The 26,212-nt window shown below is 34.7% G+C and overlaps 1 protein-coding gene across 1 annotated transcript; it reads left to right on the forward strand.

Moving 5' to 3' along the window:
- The first annotated feature begins 228 nt into the window (after positions 1-228).
- Positions 229-25,690, forward strand: LOC136823297 (sodium-dependent neutral amino acid transporter B(0)AT3-like). Its single transcript, XM_067079478.1, has 10 exons — positions 229-733; positions 1,457-1,718; positions 4,236-4,443; positions 4,998-5,108; positions 22,208-22,416; positions 22,753-22,846; positions 23,473-23,674; positions 23,889-24,048; positions 24,756-24,918; positions 25,263-25,690. Exons 1-10 carry the CDS (start codon positions 511-513, stop codon positions 25,410-25,412), a joined length of 1,782 nt encoding a protein of 593 aa, XP_066935579.1. The 5' UTR covers positions 229-510; the 3' UTR covers positions 25,413-25,690.
- The last annotated feature ends 522 nt before the right edge of the window (positions 25,691-26,212 follow it).

The raw sequence follows: 26,212 nt of genomic DNA on the forward strand, positions 1-26,212 counted from the left end.
TTGCTTTTGTTTTGATAAGTGTCAGGAACAAAAAATAGGAAATAGGCTAAATAGGAACATTTGGGAATTTTCAACAGGCTACTAGTATGGTGGGTCGCCAAAATTGGGCAAACTGGAGAGATAATATTCGAAAGTTTGTATTTTATTAGAGCAAACTGTTGTAAAGAAATCATCTTTGGAAGAATCACGTATATTTCTTCTCTTTTTGGCTTAAACTGTTTATTTTAGGGTGCAAAATGTAAAGGAGGGTGAGCGAAATTAGCAATCCAATCAAAGAGGTCTTTTGGCGCTTCCTGTTATTGGCGTCCCCAAAATCTGCGGTCCCCACTGCCACCAAGCTACTGATCTCAAGACTCCATATTTAGTTATGGATATATTCCAATTTCTTTATAAGAGTTTATTAAGAAAATTTCACCGAACCAACAAATTTGTTTCAATTAAGCAGATATTGTATAGTGATTCCAGTAGTGGAAACTCTGTACGAATAATTTCAAGCGTTCAAAAAGAGGTATGGCTGAAGTCAAGTTTTCTGCTGCGAACGACGCGGCTGAAGTTAAACTTGAATCAAAAAACAAAAATGGCGGCGAGAAGAATTTAGAGGAAAGTGGTAACAAGCAGCCAGAGCGTCGCCAGTGGGGAAATAAATTCGAGTTCTTACTTTCTTGTATTGGGTATGCAGTTGGACTTGGTAATATCTGGAGATTTCCATGGCTTGCCAAGAAGAACGGTGGAGGTAATACCAATGTTAATTTGCTTTAAGTGTGCACTCTTTCTTGCTATGTTGTGGAAACTAGAATGCACACATGCGCATGGACTACAAAATAATCCGTCTATCTGTCTAAGGAGAGACCAGTTCATTATTATGCACTGAAAACACTGCCGTATTAGTATTGGGCAGTTTTTGATGGCAAACCTTAGGTGGAGATAAAAATACGGTGCATATAATTTTCGAAAAGCTGAAAATCTCCAATTCCTGTAAGCCAAACGAGAATATTGCCTGTAGCATGTTAGTACAAGGTCTCACAAAAGATTCTCCAATTTTGAAACTTTCGAATCTGACAAGATTTAATTGAAAAACAAATCAGTGAGAGTGTAACTGTAAATATAACCTATATTTATGACACCCTCTTCTCACAGGCCCGGTAGGATTTTTCAGCTGGTGGGGATGAAATTAACGGACTGAAACTCGATGGGAATTGATATTCTCATGTTTTTTGTGGCTGGGGATTTCGAATCTTTTGTTTTCAAGTCAAAAAATTCAGCGGGGGTGAGAAAAATAGCGTATAATATTTTGCGGTGAGGATTGGCTTATTTGATTATTTTTCGGCGGGGAAAAAATTGGAAGATAATTTTCCACCGGAGACTATTCTGGACACTTTTTCCAGTGGGAAGGGTTCCCAGTGGGTCTGTCAGAAGGGGTTTTATAAGTTGTATTGTTTTCTTTTTATCTTTGTAGGTGCCTTCCTTATCCCGTATTTCACCATGCTCATTTTAGAGGGTATCCCTGTCTTCTATCTTGAAATGAACATCGGTCAGCGTTTTAAACTTGGCCCTGGTCCTGTCTGGCAGAAAATTTCTCCATGGGCAGGAGGTGTTGGACTTTGTACCTTAGCTGCAAGTTTCTTGTCTGGTTGTTTTTACCGGATGCCCTTTGGATGGATTATCTATTACTTTTTTACATCAATGCAAAATCCTTTACCTTGGTCTAGCTGTCCACAGTAAGTTTATTTATTATTGCAAATAAAATAACAGAAATTAAGGGGATTTCCCTGCGAAATGTTAAACACACCACAAATGATTTTTAGGCATTGTAATTTTAACTAATAAGGCTATGGAAATATAGGTTAGAAACGACTGAACCTCTCCAAAATCGAAATACTCAAAGAAATAAAGTATTAAACGATGAAAAAGAGTGCGACTGTGATTTTTCAATGAAATAAAGTGAAAGTACTTAAGTCGCAATTGTCGCCAGAACTCAAAATTCTGAAAAACGTTAAAATATACAAAATTCTCAATAATATAATTCCACGTTGGTTTTAGCTATTAGATTTTCAAAATATTCTTTGAAAGACCATGCAATCTGATTAAATTCATTTTTTTGTGATATTGTTATAGAAAAAATTGCTTCACACGGAGACTGGAAATATTCTTATAATATTTTTTTGACATAATGTAATATAACAGTTTTCTTCTCTCTATAAAGTCCCCTATTTTTTGACCAAGAAACCCAGTTTTTTAAACTGTCATTCGATACTATTTGCTTTTAATATCCAAATACTAAGCCGATGCCAGATTGTTTCAATCAAATGTCAATATTTGGCAGATCACCTTTCTTAACTGAAAAGGAAAAGGATGAATGGCGAAAGAAAGATTTGCAAAATGATATTTAAAAACAATTTTTAACAGTCATTGCAACGATTCTCAGGTTTCACTTGTGAAGTAGCTTCGCTTGTCATACCACTTTGAAACATAAAAACACTTTTTTTTATAAGAGTCGGCTTATTTCTTTGGATTAGGTTCGACTGTTCTTATTTTTTTATACTTTTAGCGTCAAATTATTCTTATTTTGTTCTAAGTTTTAGGGAAAATTTGTTTTTTTTACCATTTAACCCTAAATCTATCCAAATTCAACCATTTCAGACCGTTCTTACATTTTTTTTTGGGCTCCATTGTTCTTATAAAATTGTTCCAATAAAAAAAAAGAGTGTATGAGTTTTTTATGAAATGCAATAAAGTCGCGTTAAATCGAACCTCTACAATGCGAATGTCTCCTTAACTCGAACGAGTTTTCTCGTTTTCAGCTAACTATTCCTTAAAAATCTTACCCATAACTCTAACAAATTTGTGTTCCCCGTATGGGTTCTCTTAGACTTTTTGAGTTTCAGGCCTAAAAATGTTTTTATTTTTACTATTTTATGACTAATTTCTTAGTCACTTTCCTAAGAAAATCGCACGTCATAATTGTCATACTGAAGTTATAAAAAATGACTGAGTGTGTTGTGAGAGAGATTTGCACAAACCATAGTCATCATCTAAGTAATTAATTCTTTACGGCGCTACCCCCACGTAAAGGCAGTCTCAAATTCCGCTAGATTCTGAAAAATCTACGGCTCGTCGTACACAAAAAACTGTTAAAAATGCGTTGCATGCTATTTTTATATGAATATACTCTTTTAAAATTATTCATGATGAAATTGGCCAAAAAATTAAGAATATGCTAATAATATCATTATCTTAGAATTTGACAACAGAATTTTAGAATGCCATTTTAGAGCATTTTGTCAATTTGCTCTCAATACTTTCCCAAAAATGCCATTTTCTGCTTCAGGTGTGTGTATTATATACTAAATCTAGATTGAATTTTGATCCTAACCTAAGAATATTTTAGGTTTATTTTCTGCAAAAGTCATCCCTGATGAAATGAAAAGCACAAAAAGCGCGTACATTCATACTAGGCTTTAAGGGGTGGTCCAAAACTAGGGGGGGGGGCTTTTCCTGTACCATTCGATAAATTACGGTTTAAACGATATATTTAACATAAAAAATGAATTTGCATTGGAAATGTATCAATTTTTGTGACACCTTACTGTCAGAAATGTCATAATGTGAAAATGTGAAAATTTTAGTTGACAATTTTTTTATTTGAAGCTAAATGAAAGTTAGGAATTTACAGAAAATTTTATCACTAAAGCTCTATTATTTCAGGAGCTATCAGCAATAGATTCACCCCAAACAGAAAATGCCTCCCCCCTTAGGACGGATAGGGTTAAAGAAGATTGAATCTTCAAATTCAACGTAATAAATGGTTCAAAGTTCTCCACAACTGATGTCTTTTCTTACTGATCTGCCCACTGCATTAACGCACTCTTTTTCTTTTCATATTTGCAAATACATGTTTCATTTAGAATAACTCATCCCTTTCTCACAGCCCCGGTGTGGAGCTTCTTCCCACAGTGGAAGAAATCTATCGAAATCATAATGGGGATGTCATTTCTATTGTTTCCAGGGCAAAAAATCCAGTGAGGATGGTTTTGGAGTTCAATATTTTTCCATTGAATTTCAAATGGGGATGGAAGTAAATTTCTCAGTATGACTGAAATCGTAGGGTATTTTTCCCACCGGGGACAAAATTCAAATTTTCCAGTGGGTAGGCAACCCCTACGGGTTTGTGGTGCCACAGGGGTGTGATAACGTATCCGTTAATCTTAAAAGTTTTACAATTGAAATTTCTTCAGGGTTTCCGATGGCAATAGCACCATGATAGACCTTCCCAAATGTAAAAAGATCGGATCAGCTGAGTATTATTGGTATTACACAGCATTACAGATATCAAGTAGTATCGAAGATAACACTGGCCTCTCGTGGCAACTGGTTCTTTCACTGTTTGGATGCTATACTATTATCACTGCGTGTATGATCAAAGGGATTGAAAGCGCTGGAAAGGTAAAATATCTGTTCCAAAAGAAATTGATAGTTTTGGTAAGTCTTTGGTACTAGTTACGCCTCATTATCACCGCGTGTATGATCAAAGGAATTGAAAGTTCTGGAAAGGTAAAAAGTCTATTCCAAAAGAAATTGAAAGTCCTCACATCTTTAGTACTAGTTACGCCTCATAGGAAAGATTTAAGAAGATGGTTTTAAGATATGACCAACAGTCAAGCATGAAGGGTCGGGTTGTTTTTGAGACATATCGCAGCTTAGCTTTCTCTGAAATTGAGCTGTAAAGAATTTTAGTCCCCATTGAAAATAATCAGATCAGTAAAGCCTCACTACAAACTATTATGCTATTTTTCCATCCCTACTGAATATTTTAGTTCAAAAGCAATGGGATTCAAATCCCCAGCCATTAAAAACATGGGAATATCAATCCCCATCGATTTTTGGTCCGTTGTTTTACCCCCACTGGATGAAAAAATCCTATCGAGTCTGTGAGAAGGGGGTGTATAAAAGTAAGTTGTTTGTAAATAGAATTTTACGCTTAACGTTTTAAATTTCAGGTTGTTTACTTCACAGCGTTGTTTCCGTATGTTTGTTTGCTGATCTTCTTGATCCAAGGATTAACATTAGAAGGCTATGAAGAAGGGCTGTACTATCTTTTTCGTCCAGAGGTATGTCACATGTTCTTGTTGTTCAATTGTTATGTAATGTAATGCTTTGCGCCTCATCGATGGCTCCTTTGCTTACAAAAATCACTAATTGTTAAATCAGGGGTTATAATGAGCCTCACCCCCGAAAAACCGGGAAAACATTTGAAAATCAAGGAATTTTGCACGTATTTGGTTAAAAAAGGGAATTCATGGTTTCACATAAAAAATAGCGCAGATCACGCAAACACACATTCATAAAGACTGGAAAATATACCATGAAAAGCACAGGCCGAAATCATATATCCACCTGTGCCGACCAATCCCGATTCTATTCAGCGCGCAATCAGCGCAGAGAAAAGTAACCATGACGACCATCCAAGATCTTGGATGAAGTTTGATATTTTTATCCCCGTCGTTGAAAACGCAACTCAGAAATGTCATCTACGCTTTTTAAAAAGAGTATTTCGATTTCATTGAAGTAACCGTTAACATTATTAATTTAATTTACAGTAATATATTTCTCAGGTCTATCGACCTCTATGAAATAATCATGCTTAACATTTTACAATTTTACAGTTGTAGGCGCACGGTGGGCCTCTTAACCAGTCGTCTTTACAATATTTCATTTTCAGTAACGGGTTTGTTACAGATCTTCTTAAAGTAGAGTTTTGTCCGAGGACTTCCTCTAACCTTATATATCCAGCTGCCATCCTTTTGTAATTCTGTTTTCTCCTTTGCCTTCCTATGCCACTCTTTGATGGTTTCGCGTTCTTTCTTCGAAAAATCGTCGGATACTCTAAATTCGTCTTTCTCTAATTTGTGGACTGATGCCAGAATATGACGTTTCTCTTCTTCGTTCTTTAGCACGACTTTCAAGGGTCGCCATCTTTTTGTTTTGAACATTTCGTCCTTCCGAGCTCCTATTCTTTCTGCGCTGACGATGTTTACCTTTAATCCCATTTGGTTTTGTACAACTTCTTCAACATAATCCTTATCACCTACACGTTGTTCTTCTAGGTCTTCATGTTTGTTCTCTCCGAGGTTGTGAACAATGATATTGTACTTTGTTAAGTTTAACCATCGTTCTTCTTCTTTCTCTTCTTTGATGAAATTCTTGATCGTTACCTCTTGTTTCTTTAGCTCATCTTTAGTAATGCTAGCGTATGTCTGTTGTTGCTTTGATTCTATATCGTGGTCTTTTTTCTTTAGCTCATCTTTAGCGATGCTAGCGTATGTCTGCTGTTGTTTGGATCCTTTAACGACATCATCTTTGTTTACAAGATCGTCGATCTTCTTCTCCAGTCTATCCAGTCTAGCGAAAACAGATTGCTCATCTTGATCTTTCTCTTTACCTCTAGTATTTGTTGCCTTGTTATTGGTCGTTCTTTGTTTACTTGTTTTGAACTTCTCTAATAATATTGGCGTGACCGTGATGCATTTCGCACATTCGAATCTCCTTGCTTTGTACTGAAGGCAAATCTGTACTTGGTAGGCTGGAAGCTCCGAACAGGCATAATGAACAAATCTTTGACACTTCCTACACTGCAAGACATCGTTATCCCGTATTATTTCATTTATAAAGCATTCATTTGGGGTGCAGGATCCATATTTTGATGAAATTTCCGTGTTAATTATTAATAGTTTTGTAATTACTGGTATATCTGAAGAAGCTAATCAAATTTCAGAAAACACTAAAACTTTTCCCACATCATATGAATGACCAATGAATTTTAACAACCCAAAATCCTAAAAGACAAAAGATAAAACAAACAAAATTCACTAGAGACACATTACTAGAACAATTAAAACAAATTTAGCGAACAGGAACCCAATATTTAAAATGAAAAGAGATCCAAACCGAAAGACAATGGGAAAAGTATGAAGAGATAAAGACCAAAGTCTGAGTTCAGGTACGGTACCTAGAGTAAGCATCTCCTGCCACCCGCGAGTCACCCGTCATTTTCCCGAAAGAAAAGGAGTAGTGTTGGCCTGACACTATTCAGAAGTGATTAGAGAAATAAGTGAAAGAAAGGAAAAAAGTAAAACGAAGAAAGTACAAAAAGTCGGCCTAGAACCTAGACTAGTAAACCACGTCGTTGTATTTCGCTGCAGATTGAACTTGCAATGGGATCTATTTCTATATATGTTCACTGAATACAATCCACTCTCCCGCGGCAATTTCTATTTATTATAAGAACTCTTTATTATAAGCACTATTCCCGCGTTGCTGTGTCGAAGGAAAGACAGACGCTTGCTAGTCTACCTAGAACCCGGTGCAGAATCCCACTTTCGAGAGACCGTAATTGCTGAGAGAAAAAGAAGAATGATTTGAAAGTTAAAAGACACCAACCAAAGTAAGTACAACAACATAACTAAAACAGACAATCCACAAAATCACGAGAATACAGAATATTTTTTAAAAACCAACCAGAATGAACTGCTTAAACCAAAAATACTTGTGTGAGTTGCCAACCACTTAACTTTCTAAGTTCATTCGAGACATACGCAATGTGAAATTACAAGTAAAACGAAAAAGGACAAATCCATGAAATACTCTAAGGTCCCGAATAGACGTCCCCAACCGCTTATTAATTTTTGAAAAATTTTTTGCTGGCGTTCATATATCTTTTTCAATGTCTTCTTCAATCGAGGCATTCTAGCGACCTGCTTCGGTGTTCTTTCTAACAAAGCTTTACCAGCAGAACAAAAGTTTTCTAAAGTTGAACTAACCCGTATAATCCTTATAAGTTCAGCACCAAAACAAGAATAAAACATTGTCGATGGCATATTACTAGAACGAAACGGGAGCGAACTATCTCAAAAGAAAAACTATTTCTCTTGTCAAAGAGCTTTACATCCAACCTACCTCCAATGTTTCTCAAGTCAATGTCAAGAAAAGTGATGCGATTGGGAATACGTTTGGGAATCATATAGAAGATTTCTTTTGAAAGAAACTCATTTCAATTACACTTGGAGGTATCTGGGGACTTCGCCAATAGTAAACATGTACAGGGTGTCCCTAATTAAAGTATCGAGTTTGAACATGCGATTGAGTAGAAAAGTTTGTGTGTGTTATCGCTAAAATATAAGAACGTTCTCCATCACATAGGCTTATTACAAAAGGTAGTTACAACGTATAAATTAATCGTAATGACAAAGAAAAAAGAGGGAGAGCTTAAAATACAATTTTGTGAACACGCACATAAAACTTTCTTCAATCGCATGTTAAAACTCGATACTTTAATTAGGGACACCCTGTATATTGATACAGTCTGCTAGACATTGATGTGGTAATATTTGCTTTTCATCTCTTCAGATTGAAATTCAGCAAATTCGTGCTCAACATCGTTCCTAAATTTGTCCTATTTTTGACAATTTCGAGACTTTTTTTTCCTATAAAATAGCCTGGATATCCAAGCTCAAAATTTAAGAAAAAACAAAATTTACCTTAACATACAAAGTTCTTAAATTATAGAGCTTGGTCTCCCTAGAGAATGAAAGTGAAAACCCATGTTTCCTAGCCAACCCAGGGCAGCAAAACAGAAATTAATAAAAAGCAGTCTTACAAGAACTAAAACTATTAAAAACATCCAAAGATTACACCAAAGTCCATAAAAAGTTTGCATGCATTATCATGACCAACCATGTTTTCTTGGAAAATGAACTTGCCTCTGTTTTCTTCTTTTTCATGTTTTCGTGTAACAGAAAGCCCTATCTTCACTAGCAGCTGGAGGACTATCCTATTTTTGCTTTAGAATTGCTCAACACCGTGTAGATTGGCCCTTACGGTTTTAGCGAAGTGAGCGCAAGCAAGCGGACTGCATTCTCATATGAGAATGCAAAACGCTCTAGGGAGACCAGGCTGTAAATCAGAACATAAAATATCTAAAACTAGACTGTGAAATAATTTACAGCCTGGATATCCAGGCTACCTATAAAATTGTTCGCATCAAAAATAGTGTAAAAAGGGTTACTGATATGATGCCCGCTAATTTTTTCGTTGATTATTGGATTTATTAACCCTCGGTGATGTATATTCAACACGGCTTCTCCTTACATCAACTCGGGTCATAAATCTCAATAACCAACTTTTACCTATTGAAAATCTTCATGATATTACAAATATTACTACTTTTTTAACTACAGTATATTGCCCCCAAAACGGAGACGGCCCCCAAAACGGAGGTTTTCATTAAAATAAAGATTCTGATTTGTAGATTTATCAGAATTAAACGATTTTTGTTTATTTTGAAAGAATGATGGTTATACTTAAAAATGAGCATGTTTTTGCTGGTTTGAGACAGATTCAAAATAACATATTTGCGTCTAAAGGAAATATTTTAACACCAAAATTAGATAAAAATTGCATATAACTCACTCTAGCTCCTTGGATATTGAAAATAAGTTATGAAAACGGGGTATAGGAAACTTTCTACACCTAATGCCGTTCAGAAAATGCAAATACATCTGTGACTTTAGAGGCTGGGTAAAAGATATAGCATCTTGAAGGTCAACCAGTATTTTGGAGCCCTAGAATCAGCATTGACAAAACCGAAAATTTTAAATATGAGAAAAAGCAAAAAATCTTGGAATTCTATTCCTATCACCTTGAGTTAATAGTTTATAACAAAAAATTAACATTATATATAAAAATTTTCGCTGAATCAGCAAAAACGGCAAATTTGGTCATTTTTTTGCAAAATATAGGAGAAAAATATCTTTAAAGCTCAATATTTTCAGTTTCAGTTAAGCTTTTTTTCTAAAATTTTCACAGCTTATTCCATACATGAATGGAACCATTTTCAAAAGAGATTTGTTTTCAAAAACTTGATTAAGACGTTGTTAAATCAAAATTGTCATTTTGAAAATTTCTAAATTTTCAGTTTGGACTTTGCAATATCGAAAATCTTGAAATATTTCATAAAAATCATAAATTCTACTTTCATCGGGTCGTAAATTTAAGGGAAAACACAAATATTTTCATAGTTTTTCTCCCTATTACCACTGGGCTTAACTAGCCATAACTTTCATTAAGGTGCCACCGCAGCAAAACGAACACATGGAGTTGAATTTGCGTTCAAAAGGAATGATCTTAGCCCTACAGTAATTTTTGTTAAGAGTGACCTCTCATCTGAGACAAAATTCTTTCAAATGCTAACAAATGTGTCAAGGGTGTGATTTACAGTCTACTTAGAGCGACATCCGTGCCTTGTCTTACACGTTTTTTATAAGAACAATTTCATAAGAATATGAGGCTGAAATTTGACCAAAACCTAAGAACAAATTAAGAAGAATCTGAACCTCAGATTTCAGAAAATACTGAGAAGTACATGTTTCCATTTTAATTTATATTGACATTTAAGGCTGAAAAACTCATATAAATTTAAGAGCAGCCCAGCCAGAATCATATGACTTACTGGTTTTTCCTATAAAAAGCGTATATATCTGAAGATACTGCTCTTCATATTTCATTTTACTAATGTACACGTTTAGCAACATAATTGTTCGAATACTTTGAGTAGAGTAATATTTTTAACCTATGAAGAGCGCTTAATAACTACTATGGTATTAAAAGGGAATTTCCCAGAAAAGGGAATTTCCTTAGATTCATTTAACTCTCCAGGGATAAGAAAAAGACAAACTGAAATTTCAAAATGAGTAATCAGATCAAAATAACTCCGGGAAAGTCTTTTTGATGAAGTTAAACAATAGAGAGACCGTAAGATAAGAATGCTACCGTTAAGCGGAACTAAAATACTGAAAAACGCGCGCAAAATTATGAGATGTTTTCCCAACTTCCTTATGCGTGAAGCTATGAATGCCATCCTCAGAAGCTTTAGGCTTCCTCCGGTGGCAAAAAATGCGAAAGAAGACTGACAATGCTACCCGTTTCTCTTTGTTCCTTCTCACTACCACAACTATTACAAGTACCCTGAATTACAAAACTTGTTTCAAAAACATGTCTCTCTTCTTCTGATAATTCTTTGAAAATATTACTTCCAAAAATCTCTTGAAACTCTGCGTCGCTATTTCTTCTCACAAAGGTACCACAATTTTCAATAATCTTAGACCATACCGGTTCCCTAATTTCATCCAGCAGTCGAAAAGCATTACTTTTCATATCGTAATCTTCAAGTGAAATTTCCATTGATCCACTTAATTGAAGCAGCTTAAAAAAATCACTTGATTTTTCATATGATACTTTAGCTTTCATTTCTGGAAGAAGCAAGCGGTAACATATTTCAAGAAAGCAATCAACAGCGCAAGAATAGGTACGACTGCCAGTTGTCCTGCTTGAATTTCGGAAATGTGCAACATTCAATGCAGTGTCTAGATTAATCGCAAAGTCTTCCTCTGCCATACTGTGAAAAATCTTCAAATTATTTTAGGAGCAAAAAGCAAAAAATGTAATTACAGTTGACACTGTCTAATTTGACGTTCTACTATTTGATAAGCCCGTTTTGGATAAAAATTTGAAGTCACTTTAACCCTTTCAGTCCCAGAGTTTTCACAGCTACTTTCCCAGAAACGTAAAATGAGTTTTTGAATGCATTTACTCATGCTTCAATATCTCTGGAATCACTAAACCTAGTCCTCTCAAGTTTTCACCCTTTTTCACTTATAGTATGAGGATCATTTTGATAGAAAAAAAAATTGCAAAATGACGTCATCAGCGTGTCACGTGACCAGAGAAAGGCAAAAAAAAATTTGAAAACAGCAATTTTTTGCCATTCAATGGTAATTTTTTTTATGAAAAAATGATTTAAACCCATTCATTCTTCTGATAAATGTTTAGCACAACAGTATCTACTAACTGAAAAAAGAATTGTTTGATTAGCCCTCATAGAAAAATCATAATGATTGATAGAAGTTGTAAAAAATCCCATTTTCGGCCTTACAGATTTTGCTTGCAAAAATTTTTGTAAATACTTTTGTAAACAAAACTTCTTACTCGAACTCGAACAAGCTTTTTTTACGCGGTCTTTTGCACACGACGCGCTATCTTATCTTCTTTGAAAGCTGTCTAAAGACATCTCTTTATTTCCCGCCAAAACATCACAATTTGAAAAATAAATCAGGGACCGCTATGCAGTCCTCTGGGAAAAAACGACGGGTCCAAAGGGACCGCAGTGCGGTCGCGTGGGACTGAAAGGGTTAAAGGTTTTGAAAAACCACTCTCTTATTTGATTTCTAGTAACAAAAAAAATGCCAGATATTTTGAAATTCAAATGTTCGATTTTGTTGCGTTCAAATTAGAAACTCAAAATTTGACTCCTCAAATATTGCAAATATCAAAGATTTCTTCCAAAAAACTTATATAAATTTTCAGCAAGATCTTCGGTTATTGTACTGATTCGACGTTCAAAAACCAATCGCAATAATCAACCTTCGCTTCGCCTTCTTCTTCCCGTGTTACTCTATAATTCAATATTTACTTTAGGGATTTGGGAGACTTTCTCAATATTCAATATGCTGTGGTATTCGATGAGAATCCCTTGAAATTTGAATTAGAGAGTGTCAACTACTGTATATATAGATTTTTGCAAAATGCAAACTTTCCTTTATGGAATTTCCCTTTTATAGGGCGCCTTGTTTTATACTTTAGTTCAGTTTCAAAAATTCTTTTAATTGTCAGCTGTGTGCTGTTCTGTATCAATAGTGTTAGAACGATGATGGAAAAAACTATATAAATAACTGTCAGACTGTTGTTCTGTCAGTCTGTGTTCTGTTTCGCTGGAAAAATATAAATCAATCTCAATGTCTAAAAAGGATTCAAATTGTTTAGTTTTCCTTTCAGCAAACTCACACTGGATTGTTGGGTTTATAGAAAAGTAGTGCGATTGGACTACTGGGACTGTGCTAATAACTGGAATAAAACAGATTTAAAGAAACAGGGAGAAATTCAAGATGTCTGCCACCATCACATCAGGTCCACCAACTTTCCTTTTTTATCGCTGACATTACCTTATACCTAAAGCCAGAGCCATCGGCTGATCGTTTGAAACATAGTCAATAGAAGAAATACCAGATAATTCAATTGACATTGTTTGAAAGCTCCGACACGATAGGAAGAAACAAACGTCCGCCGCGCAAGCTAAAAAAGAGCTATCCTGTAAAACACGGCTTATCGCTCTTCATTCCGGGAAATCAAATAACCGTTAATTGATAATGTTCCGCTAAGCGGAACTAAAATACTGAAACGCGCGCGCAAAATTATGAGATGTTTTCCCAACTTTCCCTCACGAGTGAAGCTATGAATGCCATCCTCGGAAGCTTTAGGCTTCCTGCGGTGGCAAATCCTCGGAAGCTTTAGGCTTCCTGCGGTGGCAATAATTTGATTTTAACTACACCTCCGTTTTGGGGGCCCCAAACCTGCATTTTGACAACCAGGGTATACTGTAAAAATTTTATCAAATAAATTTATGCCCACAACCCTCTAAATCATATTTCAAAACTATGGTCAAAATTTTGTATTCATATCTTAAAGATATCTCGAGAAATCGCTAAAATTTCAAACCTCCGTTTTGGGGGCCATTAGAAAAAAGCTACCTATCTTTAAGCGATTGAAAAATATTGTTGAAATTGAAAATTTTGAAAAAGAACTTCCAGGAAATAAAGTAGAGATGTTAAAGGTTTTCATGCAGCAAAAACTTTTGTAAAATCTCTTTTCCTCTAGATCTGAGAGAAATTTCAAATTTGATCGCCGTTTTGGGGCCACATACTGTACCAACATTTTCACGAAAGGGATATTTTTCACGAGAATAATAGAATATCGAGAAAAGGTACTAATCAAATGATATCAATAGTAAAAAGATTGAAATTCAAATGGAGAAATCTTTGAAAAAAGTCTGATAATGAATTTCTAGCTATAAAGCTTAGAAAAAATAAAAATCTCTTGGATATATATAAATGACATTTTTAAGATGGAAGCCTCAATATTTTGCTTACCTATCATTATCATTGGCATCATTGGTAATTTACTCATCATTGTATATTTCATCAAAACACAAAAACATGGATTGAAGAAAATGTCTTCATATCATTTTCTTATCATTCAATTGGCAATCGCTGATCTCTTAGTTGTTTTTTGTGGTCCAATGGCGTATTTAGTTCGAGAATACAAAATAATCGTGTCAGACTTTTTTTGTAAATCTACCATTTTCTTTTTATTCGCATTCCCCACAATATCATGTTGGCTTTTAGTGTTATTATCATTCGAACGTTATCAAGCAATAATTTATCCTTTCAAAATAAAAACGCCAAAATGGAAACTTCAGATTGTTTGCTGTATCATCTGGGCTGTATTCTTACTCGCTTATTTGAAATTAGCTTGGAATACCAAAGTGCACAACAACGGACAATGCTTAGGTATTTTGCCAGTCGAAGAATTATATTTCATTGTATTTACGTTTATTGTTGATAGTGTTCTACCCATAAGTCTAATGGTATTATTTTACGTTCGAATGGCGAGAAATATAAAATCAACTGACTGTATTAACAAAAACATTGGAAATTATCAAAACTTTAAACGAAAGAAGCGAGCTTTGAAAACAATTTTATGTCTTATATTTGCGTACATATTTTTTGTTGTACCAGGAAGAATCGTGATTATTGTAATGGATTTTCTATTTCATTTTAAAAAAGAATTAATTCTGAGCACCATGAATCATGGATTTTTGACACTATTGAAGTCGGTTGTTTTACTATGGGTTTTTATGAACAATCTTGCAAATGTCTTCATCTATCTTAAATTAATGGAAAATTTCAAACGATATTTGTTTTCCATGATAACATGTAAAAGATGGAACCAAACTCGACAACACGAATCAACCAGAAACTCTAACCGCTCTCGAGAAGTGTCTTCTCTCTAAAAGACCGAGTAATTTTACAATTATTTCATTGCACTTTGTTAAAGGTGCGTCATTTTATTTTTTTTATTCATAGAATTATATTTCACAGGTCTATCGACCTCTACGAAATAATTTTAGATTTATAAATTGTCTAATTCTTCATCTGTCGTCCAGTCGTCAGAAGATATGGACAGAAGAGAAGACGTTGTTTTGGTCTTTGTCCTAGGTTTTCGAACTAGGCGAAGGTTTGTTCTAGGGCTTCCTCTTACATGCCAAACGAAATCGTAATTTTTTGAATTCATTTCTTTCGCCTTTTGGCACATATCTTTAATAATTTTTCTTTCGTTGATGGTGAAGTCGTCTGTGATGCTAAAGCCACCAATTTCATTGAATCGTTTCAGCTTATGCAGATTTTGCATTATCCGTTCTTTTTCCTCTATACTTTTTAAGATCAACTTGATTGGACGCCAATGTAGCCCTTTTCGGTTTTGTCCAATGCGATGATGGTGGGACGGTTTGATATCTTGAACGCCAATGTTACCTAGTATACCTTCAATATCTATTTTGTTCCTGTTGTTCCTCTTTGTTGTCTACCTCTAATTCCACCATTCCATGTATAATAATATTTCGTTTTCTTGATTCGATGTCTCTTTCTTCATTCTTGTTTTCTTGTTGGTGTTCTCTCACTGCTGATTTGAAATTATCCTTGTGTTTCTTAGTTATTTCAGCGTATGTTTTTTCTGATGTTTTCTCTATGTAATTCGTTCGTTTTGCTTTATTTCTTCTTTTATAATCTGCTTGGTTTTTATTTCAAAGTCAGCCATCTTATTGGTTAAGATGTTTTCGATATCGTTCTTAAGGCTGCGGTTCTTGGCTAGCTGGTTTTTGAGCTTTTTAATGACGTCGTCCTTCTTCTCAATCTCCCTCTGCATCATATGATACGAGTTCTCACCTATTTTACTCATTAGAGATCGTGTTATCCGCACGCAATTCTGACATAGATATTGTTCGTTATAAGTGTTGGCAAAAATTTGTAGCTGATAAAGCGGTAATTGTGTGCACTCGTAGTGTACCATGCGGTGGCATTTTCGGCATTTTAGACGGTTTTGGTCATCATCATCTGAGCAGGAGGTGGGAGTGCATGTTTGGTTTTGTTTAGCTTCTTCAAATGGTTGTTTTTCTTGCTTTTTGTCGGTTTTTTCGTTCATGTTTTTGATGTTTTCATGTTTTTATTAATCCTTTTCATTCTTTTTCTCCTCGTTAGTAAGCATTTATTAAAATTTCAAAATATTTTATTGCTCTTAACATTTTACTTATTTATTTATTCATATTTCATTTTTTTTAAAGAGACAAATGTACGTATAATGGGTCCTAGGATAGATAAATCGAGAATCCTTATATTCCATAGTATTGTTAATGTATACACTTTTTTATAAGAATACACCCTATCAAAATATTCACGAAGAAAACCGGCCAAAATATTAGAATTATGCAAAGAATATCACCATCATAAAATTTGGCAACCTAGACTATAAATGCCATTTTCAGACAATTTTTAGCTTTGCTAATTATCCCCCCAGTATTGCTTTAAACGTTCATTACGCACGGAGCGAGCGTAAGCGAGCGGAGTGCGACTCTTTTGGCAAACGCATGCGCGTAAGCAAAATTTACAAAATTTCAATGATATGCGGGTACTAAAAATGGAAATTCAGTTTTTTTTTTTCACCTTTTTTTTCGTCTAGCCGCTATTCCAACATGTTTAGCCTCTGGAATGTTTCAACTTTAAAAATTTCGTGAAAATTAGCGTTTTTTAAGAAGAAGTCGTTGCAGTGTCAATCTTTCGCAAATTTAAAAACCCACTTTCCCTTGGAAAAAATTGACGTTTTTTAGTTTTTTGGGACCCTTGGGGCATAAGGTACCTGTTGACCGCAAAATTTTCAAAATTTGCGAATTGACCGTTGACAACATTAGGGGTAAAGGGACCCAATGACGTCACGGGTTTGGGAAAAACTTCAAAATGCGATATCTCGAGTTTGAAGAAGAGTGGAGAGCTCGTTGACCCCTCATTCTATCGGGAATTTTATGGGGAATGAGATGAGAGGGTTTATAAGGCTTGAGTAGGACTTTTAAATTTGGCTGAATTTTTAGCCATTTTCAGCTGATGACGTAATCAAAATAGAAAACATGCGATATCTCGAGTTTGAAGAAGAGTTGAGAGGTTGTTGACCCCTCATTAGATCGAGAACGTTATGGGGAATGAAATCGAAAGGTTTATAAGGCATAATTAGGACTTTAAAATTTGGCTGAATTTTTAGCCATTTTCAGCTGATGACGTCATCAAAACAAAAAAATGCGATAACTCGAGATTGGAAAGGAGTTTGGAAATGGCTAACCCCTCTTTGGATCGAAAAATTTATCAAGAATGCAATGAGAGAGGGGTGTTATGAGGCCTTAGGACGACTTTAAATAAAAATTGGTTAACATTTGGGTAAGCAGCGTGAAAAAATCAAAACAAAACAGCCGAAAAGAACTGAACTCTCGGAATAAATAATGGAAAAACGTAAAAAAACTATTTTTTGATGAGCTCTTACTCCATTCTTTCCAAAAAGTCACAGTCAGTGAAATTAAAACTGATGAAATACATAGAAATTATTACACAACTACTCGACACACACGTGACACGATCCAAAGCAAATAAATTCAGCTTTCGCCACTTTCGTTCGTTTCGTGAAAACCAAACAGTTCTTTTTATCAATGCATGTCATAAAAACTTGAAATTCTTTAATACTTGTCAAGAATATTTTCCTTAACAAAACAAGGGAATTTCAATGTCTTTGATTAAACCAGGTAACTAAAAAATCCCTTGTGTCTCTCTCAATCCTCCACAAAACTGTGTCTTTGACTTTTCAGCATCAATTCTTCAACAATCAACACTTCATTACTTCGAAAATTCGACACGTTTACAGCTTGACGATAGTTGAAAGTCGAAAAGTTCGCCCCAATTAGTTTCTGTTGCAAAAATGTTGTTTCAAACTATTAATGGCTTAAACCAGTATGCATTTTCTCATCTATGCATCGAAACAAAAACATCGAAAAGTGTTATCAATCTGATAGAGAAACGCAATAATGAAGAATTTCTTCTCAATCGAAAAAATACAATACATCTTCTTTTTCTGTGTATAGTAATATATAATCATTTCACATCTCTGAAAAAGCTGCTGCATTTATTTTGAAGCTTCTGGATGACAAACTTTTTCTTTATTTTGATGTGCATAATTTCAGCGGGAACTTCAGTCGAATGTTTTTGTTCGAATCTTAAATTCGAATCTAACAAGATTTTCGAACAAAAACATTCGAAATTATCTAGAAACCCGGAAGTTATTTTTCACTCGATTTTTCATTTTTTAACTTTGGAATTTTTGCTTTCTTTAGCTTTCCGAGTTATTTTTGATTTTCTAACTCGGGAAATTGTGCTTCCTTTAACTATCCGAGTTATTTTTCTTTTTTTAACTTTCTGTAAATAGACTAAATCTATTAAATTTTACGCTGAATAAAAAGGCTCGCCTCGCTCGTAAATTATTTCTCGTATTGCACTCAAAGTCATGCGATAACTATTACTTATTGAGTCTTCATTGGATTGGTAATCATCGATAGATAGAATCTATCGGATTAATTAGAAATCGATTTTATTTCAGTAAAGTTAAAAATTTATTACCCTTTCGCGGTGACGACATTTAGGGCCAAAATGACGTCCTCATCACAAGATTCACAGTATTTTGAGTTTTGATTTGATCCGTTTTAAGTTGTAATTTTTAGATTTATGAAATTTTGGATTTTCGGAATTTGTTTGGGGTTTGGGATTTTCGGAAAAAGAGTACGATATTCTTTTGAGCAGCGGATTGATAGCCTTCACCTCTTCTTACATAACTAGTGTGGGCTTGAGGCGTCTATAAAATCATTTCGCTTTGCGAACACGAGACTCGTTCTCCGTGCGTAACCCCTTTTACGATTGATAATGCCATATTTTTTGCTTAGCTACGTGACCTAACCAAATAATACCCTTAAGAATGATTTAGGATGATTTTCTCAAAAAAATTAAAAATATCCATGTTGGAATTGAAAAAGACCATCCTTATAAAAATGCATGTTAAGAAAAAGATCTGGTGTCGGACACAAAAGTTTCACCGAGGCTGATTTTATCGTTTCTGAAGCCTTTCTCTGCAGCGCTTTTTTTCCCCGGTAGCAATTTTAACTCTAGCGTCACTTTTATTAGGGGGTATTTTTTCAGTTTCTGCCTGTTTATTCAAAATTCGAAAAGTTGAACCCCTCCTGTTGAAAATCATTAACACGCCACAAAACTAATTACATAGTAAAGAAAAAATAGCATTACTTCAAATACATTTTTTAAGACATCTTGTATATTCTACAATCAAATCGATACAGAGCAGGAATAAATGATATCCCCAACTAATTTTTTTGCATAACTTTTGCATAGCATTGGACTTTTCCAGAAAAAAATCGTGCATCCCCTGTTGAGGAGGTCCATTTCCGTTCCAAGGGGGTAAGGTTTGAAATGCAGTGGAATTCCATAAGGGTAGACGAAAATCCGTCAAAAAGAAGCGGAATTCCAAGGGGGTAATGATTGAAAATTTGTAAAAATTCGGAATTCCAGAGGGGTATGATCCTAAAATTGCCTGGAATTCCAAGGGGGTAGGTCACAAAAGGTTGGACCTACTCAACAGGGGGTGCAGGGTTTTTTTCTGGAAAAGCCCATTCACGACGGCTGTGTTAGCTATCTAAATATTATTACAGTATACAAAGTGTTGTTCTTCAATGAAACTCATGGAACACAATGAAATATCGTCTCTGACGACGGCTGGGACCTCTAGTTGGATATATACACGCTTTTTTTTAGTAAGAATACACTTTATAAGAATGTCCATGATGAAAATGGCCAAAAAATTAAGATTATGGTAAGAATATTGCCATCATGGAATTAAGCAACTGAACCTAAGAATGCCATTTTTAATGCATTTTAACCTGTGGATTGCCAATTTCGATCTTAACCTAAGAATACCGTAAGAATATTTTCGATGATTTTCGCCAAAAAATGACTCTCAGACTTCCAATTACTCATCGGGTTTCACAAATTCAAATTTTCTAACGGTGCACGTTTTTTTCATAAGAACAAACAATATAAGAATATAAGGCTTCAATGGCCAAAAAATTAAGAACAAGCTCAGAACATTTTAAGACTTTACGAACTCAAGAACACACAAGTTTTTAGGAAAATGGACAAAAATAGTCAAAAAATGGCGAAAACAAGAACATGTTAAGGCTCAAAAAGTTAAGAACATCCGAAGGCTAGAAAAATTTTTGATACTTTTATAAAAAAAAGTGTACTCAATAATCAGGAATAAAGTTATTTCAAATACGGCATACAGTTCGACATAAGTCTTTCAGAAACAGTCTGAAACGTTTCAACATCACCGCATAAACGATAAAGTTTGCTATATTGTTAATGTAGACCCAAGTCTCTAAGAACTTTCTTGTGATTTCAATCAAATTCGAATGCTTCTGATAATATATTGGATCAAATACATGAAGATAACTCATAGATAATAACCCAAATCTACCAGGTGCCACACATACGGCGTATAAAATTATTAAAAGTTTAATCGTTTTGGCAGCTTGTTTCTTCTTTGTTTCTTGTATTTTATTAGCACAATTCCCTGTCAATTCTTTGTCAAAATTTAAAGCTTTGCCAATCCTGTAATTGAAAAATATCATAAGTGATATAGGACCAACACAATCAACAAATGTTACTATCGTCATAAAGATCAATTGTTCGACATCACCAAAGAATAAACATTTTCCATCCAAAAAAGTATTTTTGACAGTGTACACAGTGAACATTGACAAACACAAAATCCAAACCAGCATACACAATATTTGAATCTTCATTTTTGTCGGTTTAGATTTGAATGGATATACGATAGCGCGATATCTTTCGTGAGATAACAGCACTAGTATCACGCAAGAAACTGTTGATAGTCCCATAGTCACAATATGATATGTTTTGCATAGAAATTCATTTAAATCCGGTTTTGTCCATCTAAATATGGGAACACCAACAGATACAAATAGATCAGCGATTGCCAATTGAATAATCAGAAAATGATACGAAGACATTTTCTTCAATCCATGTTTTTGTGTTTTGATGAAATATACAATGATGAGTGAATTTCCGATTGCTCCAAATATGAAAATACTCAAATATGATAAAGGCTCGTAATATTTTTGAATATTTATAAGGAATTCTGATTTATTTTGAGCATTGTTAACCATGGCTGGTCGAGTATAAATTTTAATATTGATATCAATCAGGACTGAAGGAAATCAAAAAAAGGCTGAAAAAGGAAACGAAAAGAAAATCAAAAAAGGAACTTGTTAAATTTAATTTAATGAAAAACAATCACGCGTTCAATTTTCATAATTTTGATTATAAGTTTTGAAAAACATATGAAAGTGAGGCTTTTTCCTATATAATGAACACAGCAAGATATAAAACATGAGTTGGTTTGATATTTTCAGCTCCCCAATTTTGAATCCAAAATTGGTACTAATACTATAATTATTAAAAGATTAAAGTTGTTCTTTAGAAGGAATATCTTTCTCTAAAAATGCCACCGCATAATGAGCCCATCCGAAAGTAAAGCTGAGACGGGCTAAATAAGGCAAACATTATTTTTCCGATTTTGGAGGTAGTTCTACCACAATTTTCAACTGGTTTCTCTGAAATGAAACCTGTTGAGACGGACATCATCGTGCATGTCTAAATGAAACTGCTATTCAAAGAATCGAAAATAGAAATCAAATATCCTCATAATTGTAAGCATATTGTATCATTACATTTATCCAGTTTTTTACAATCTATTTGTGAAATGAGTTTCCTTCTATAGAAACCTTTAAGCGACTCCTACTTATGAAATATGTTTGTTTTGTTTGAGACTCTTTCATTAAACGGCTTCATCCAAGATCCTATGATTGCCATTGTTATTTTTGTTGCGCTATGAATGAAATTTACCTCACGGTAAACCCCTGTTTCAGCCGGTGAAATTTCTTAATCATCAGGGGTAGAATGAAGGTCTAACCTTCTTTAGAAAGGACTAAGACTAAGAAATTCAGTCTTTTGTGACTAGATACAGACCTATCCTAACTTGTCATTGTCTTAGGTTTGAATTTTATTTTTCCATTCTTTATTCTTAGTGGGACCGACTGAAAGATCCGATTGTCTGGAAAGACGCTGCAGCTCAAATCTTCTTCTCTCTAAGTCTTGGTTTTGGAGGAATTATCGCCTACGCTAGTTATAATGATGAGAAAAATGACACACTTAAGGATACACTGATCATTTGTTTTGTTAATTGCTTTACATCGATTTTCGCTGGATGTGCTATCTTTTCTATCCTTGGGTATAGGTGAGTTACTATCATCATAATATCACGGCTGAAACTAAATTAAATACAGTGTGTACCAAATAAAGCGGACAGTTTTATTTAAAGTAAAGTCCTCAAAACTCTCAATCTTAACTGGGCTTCCAATGGGCTTTTCTAGAAAAAAATCGTGCACCCCCTGTTGAGGAGGTCCATTTCCGTTCCAAGGGGGTAAGGTTTGCGAAATCTTTTAGTCGTTTGAGATTTTAGGACCCTTTTAAACATTATATTTTTACAACCCTTAGAAAGATTTTTGCACATATTCGAAGCAGCCCCGTGTATCTTAAGTGATTTTTTAAACATTCTGTATCTTTATTTTAGGGCGACAATGAAGAGCAAAAATTGCATATTGGAAAATTCGTTGAATTCATCAAATATGTGGCATAACTGTTCTGTGGATTATTTCTTAGATCAGGTTTTTTGTCTCCCAATAATTTCTTCCATAGGCGGTTTAGACCCTGTCCCCCTGTCGAACTTATCAGATGGAGATTTGTAATCGTCATTTCATTGTTTTTTAACGAGCGTTGCACTCCTTCGCACGTTTCCGACGTACTTGCTCTATTGTCTTAAATCCACCAGGGTCTCCTCTTCATTAGACCTTGTTTTTAAAACACAAATATATTACAGTTGTTCCCACAGTTGTCTATTCTCCCACCATTCTCCTCTAAAGCAGCCATTGAAGCGTAAATTTAGTTGGAATTTAGTTTTTCTCTAGGGGAGCACATGGCACGATCTTTAACTTTTTATTAGAATAATGTGTTCTGATTTAGAGCACTGTTTTCCCTCTAAATCTATTACTATTCTTTATTTGGATACCTAGGGGGACAAGAATGCCTACATTTTTATTGATTATGCCTCTGTATCCTCATTTCAGAGCATTTTAAGATTTCTAGCACCGTATGCTCGGAAGGTATCCCACAAAAAGATCACCTCATCGGCTGCCTCCACCTCCCTAGGACTCGGACAAGCTTGATCACTGTCCCTTTGTGTGGTTATTTCATTAAGGGGTAATATGTGTACTGACCTTCTTCTTTTATTTAGACATCAGGTGGTTCTGGTCTGGCTTTTGTTGCATTCACCGAAGCAATCGATTTGTTACCCGGATCCATCTTTTTCGCCATATTATTTTTCTTGATGCTGGTCACTCTAGGTTTAGACTCTGCATTTGGTTCATTAGAAGGTGTTTTGACTTCAGTTATTGATATGAAAATATTCCCAAAGCTACGGGATGAATGGAAAATGGGTAAGATATTATTTCGTCTCTAGCGTTTATTCAACTAATTCAGCTAGCCAACCCTTGCTAAAAATAGTTTTATAAGTCAGCTTTTAAAAACCATAAAGTGAAAGTGAGATATCTTACTATCAGGCCCTGTTCTACCTTTAATTTCTCATTATTTTTCTCTTGAAAAAATACTTCGAACAGAAAGATTTAAACTAAAAAATTATCTCTCCTCTAGTCACCATCGCTCTCATCATGTTTATTCCTGGCATCGCATTTTGTACAAGTATCGGAGAATATCTCATTCAACTGTTCAGTGATTTTGGAATCGATTTCCCGATCATCATTGTAGCTTTTGCTGAACTGATGTTTGTCTCCTATGCTTACGGGCTAGATAAGTATGTTCTGTAAATTGATAAATAGTTAATTTTGGTCAATTAATACCGTCGTTTTGTATAAGATTTCCCATTTCAACACTAAGATTCTTGTCACTTTTCTGGAATCTTTCCGCTATTTTCCCCGGTATAACCGGCATGAGATTGGAAAAGGTTTGTTTCTAAAGATACGGGAAATCTTGTGTTTACTCATGAAACTGCCTAACTTTCCGAGGCTTATTTTTCAACTACCGTAGTCCTGTTCTTTTTACGCTAGAAAAGTGGCAAAGGAATCTTAATGCAGAATGGGAATCTTATACAAAACGACTGTACACTTTAAAACTTGACCAACTCGATTCATGTAGTGCAGATTGTCAGTAATGAAACTCATGTAGGATATGTAAATTTTGAAACCGATGTTTTACCTAATTTCTGAAAAGTATCATCAACATATACATATACTTAGTCAATAGGTAAACTAAACATTAAAAACATAGTTGTGTATGACTGGACAATAGGATTGTTACCCGGAAGTAGATTTGTACTCACCATGAGAAAACCACGCAACAGTTCATTTGGTTACTTTCCCTGATTAATTGTCGGAAAGGGACTTTAAAGGTATGAATCAATAAGCTAAATCCCAAGCTTTTCCAAAAAGTGTTTCTGAGTTAAAGCTCATAAATTACATTCTTAAATATTTATAACAACAGCTTCTGTCGCTTTATATTCAGATTTGGTGAAGATATCGAACATATGACTGGACGAAATATTTCATTATTTTTCAAGATATGTTGGAAGTATGTTTCTCCTGCTTTAATAGCAATTGTTTTGGGATTCACTTTTTATGGCATGGTTTCTAAACCACCTCAATACACTGCTTGGGACACTGAACAGGTATGACAGTCTTTTTATTTATTGCGATTAAGGATAAGGTTTGATTCAAATCCAATTACTGTCAGGTTTGACTAGACTTTTGAGGGCAAGCTCGCAATGTATAGGCAAGCGAAATCGTCGGCCTTTTCAATACACGTCAGATCTGAATCTGACAGTATTCCAAAAAACATTAGACGGGATGGAGGGTATTTGGTTCAAAAAAACATAACGAAATTTGAAGGTCTTCACTTGCTTCAAATCCGTCATAAGCAAACACCAAGATCACAATTGTGCTGTTTGCATCAGTACAAAACTAGTGTCTACCCTCGTTATTTTCAAAAAATACTTTGTTGTATATTTCATAGGCGTTATCGGTGAAGAAAGATTATCCTGGATGGGCGTTATTTGTTGGCGTAACTTGCACCCTCCTAACCTTCATTTGCATTCCTGGATATGCTCTATGGGTGGTTTATAAGAGACGTTATAAAGGAGAAAAACATACAATCAATTATTGATTCACCCAAAAATTATCCTATCATTGTCATTTTCCTTAACCATTGTTACTGTATTATAGCTAACTATCGTAACAGGACATTTACCTCCAACTGCAATTACTTGGTCGATCTCTCACTGGCGATTGCCCTGTGGGAACTTGCCCCTTTGATATCTTCTTCTGACACAGCTGATTTTGGAAATAATTTTGCCGAGCCATCTCGTAGAATCTACTTAGATATTGTGTTTTGTATCTTTTTCACGTTTTCAGCTATGAAAAACAAGTCTCGGAAGGTAGAAATTATACCGGAACCTCTAATAAGCGGACACTATTGGGGATGGTTTTCCTAAAAGTGGTGTCCACCTTTTGGAGGGTTTTGAATTTCGGACTCATATCTTTGATTATGTTGTTGCTAGCATAAAATGACGGTCTTTACAGGTAATTTTCCAATGATATTGGGTTTTTTTATTGCTAGTCATATATCACTTTACCAGCCCAGGAAGCTTGCATTGTGAATACTTCACGATCCAAAACAAATCCAACAGATATTTTTTTCATATAAAATCATTTCAAATTGTTTTCACTATTTAGCATGACAACCTTGGTAGAGACTTCTTAATCATATTTAACCACAAATTTTTGCATCTGTCCGATTTCTTAGAGAAGGTCATTTAAAATATGTCACTTCTTTCAAAAAGCTCTCAGGCAATTATGAAATGTTGGATTTTTGAATAGTTGGAGGAACGTCCATAAAGGAAAACCCCAAAAATATTCTAATGTTCTAATTCTATTATTTATGTTCACCGACTCTACTTATGCGGA

This window comes from Clytia hemisphaerica, unplaced genomic scaffold, assembly GCF_902728285.1.
Source record: "Clytia hemisphaerica strain Z4C2 unplaced genomic scaffold, Clytia hemisphaerica genome assembly, whole genome shotgun sequence".
Taxonomy (NCBI): domain Eukaryota; kingdom Metazoa; phylum Cnidaria; class Hydrozoa; order Leptothecata; family Clytiidae; genus Clytia; species Clytia hemisphaerica.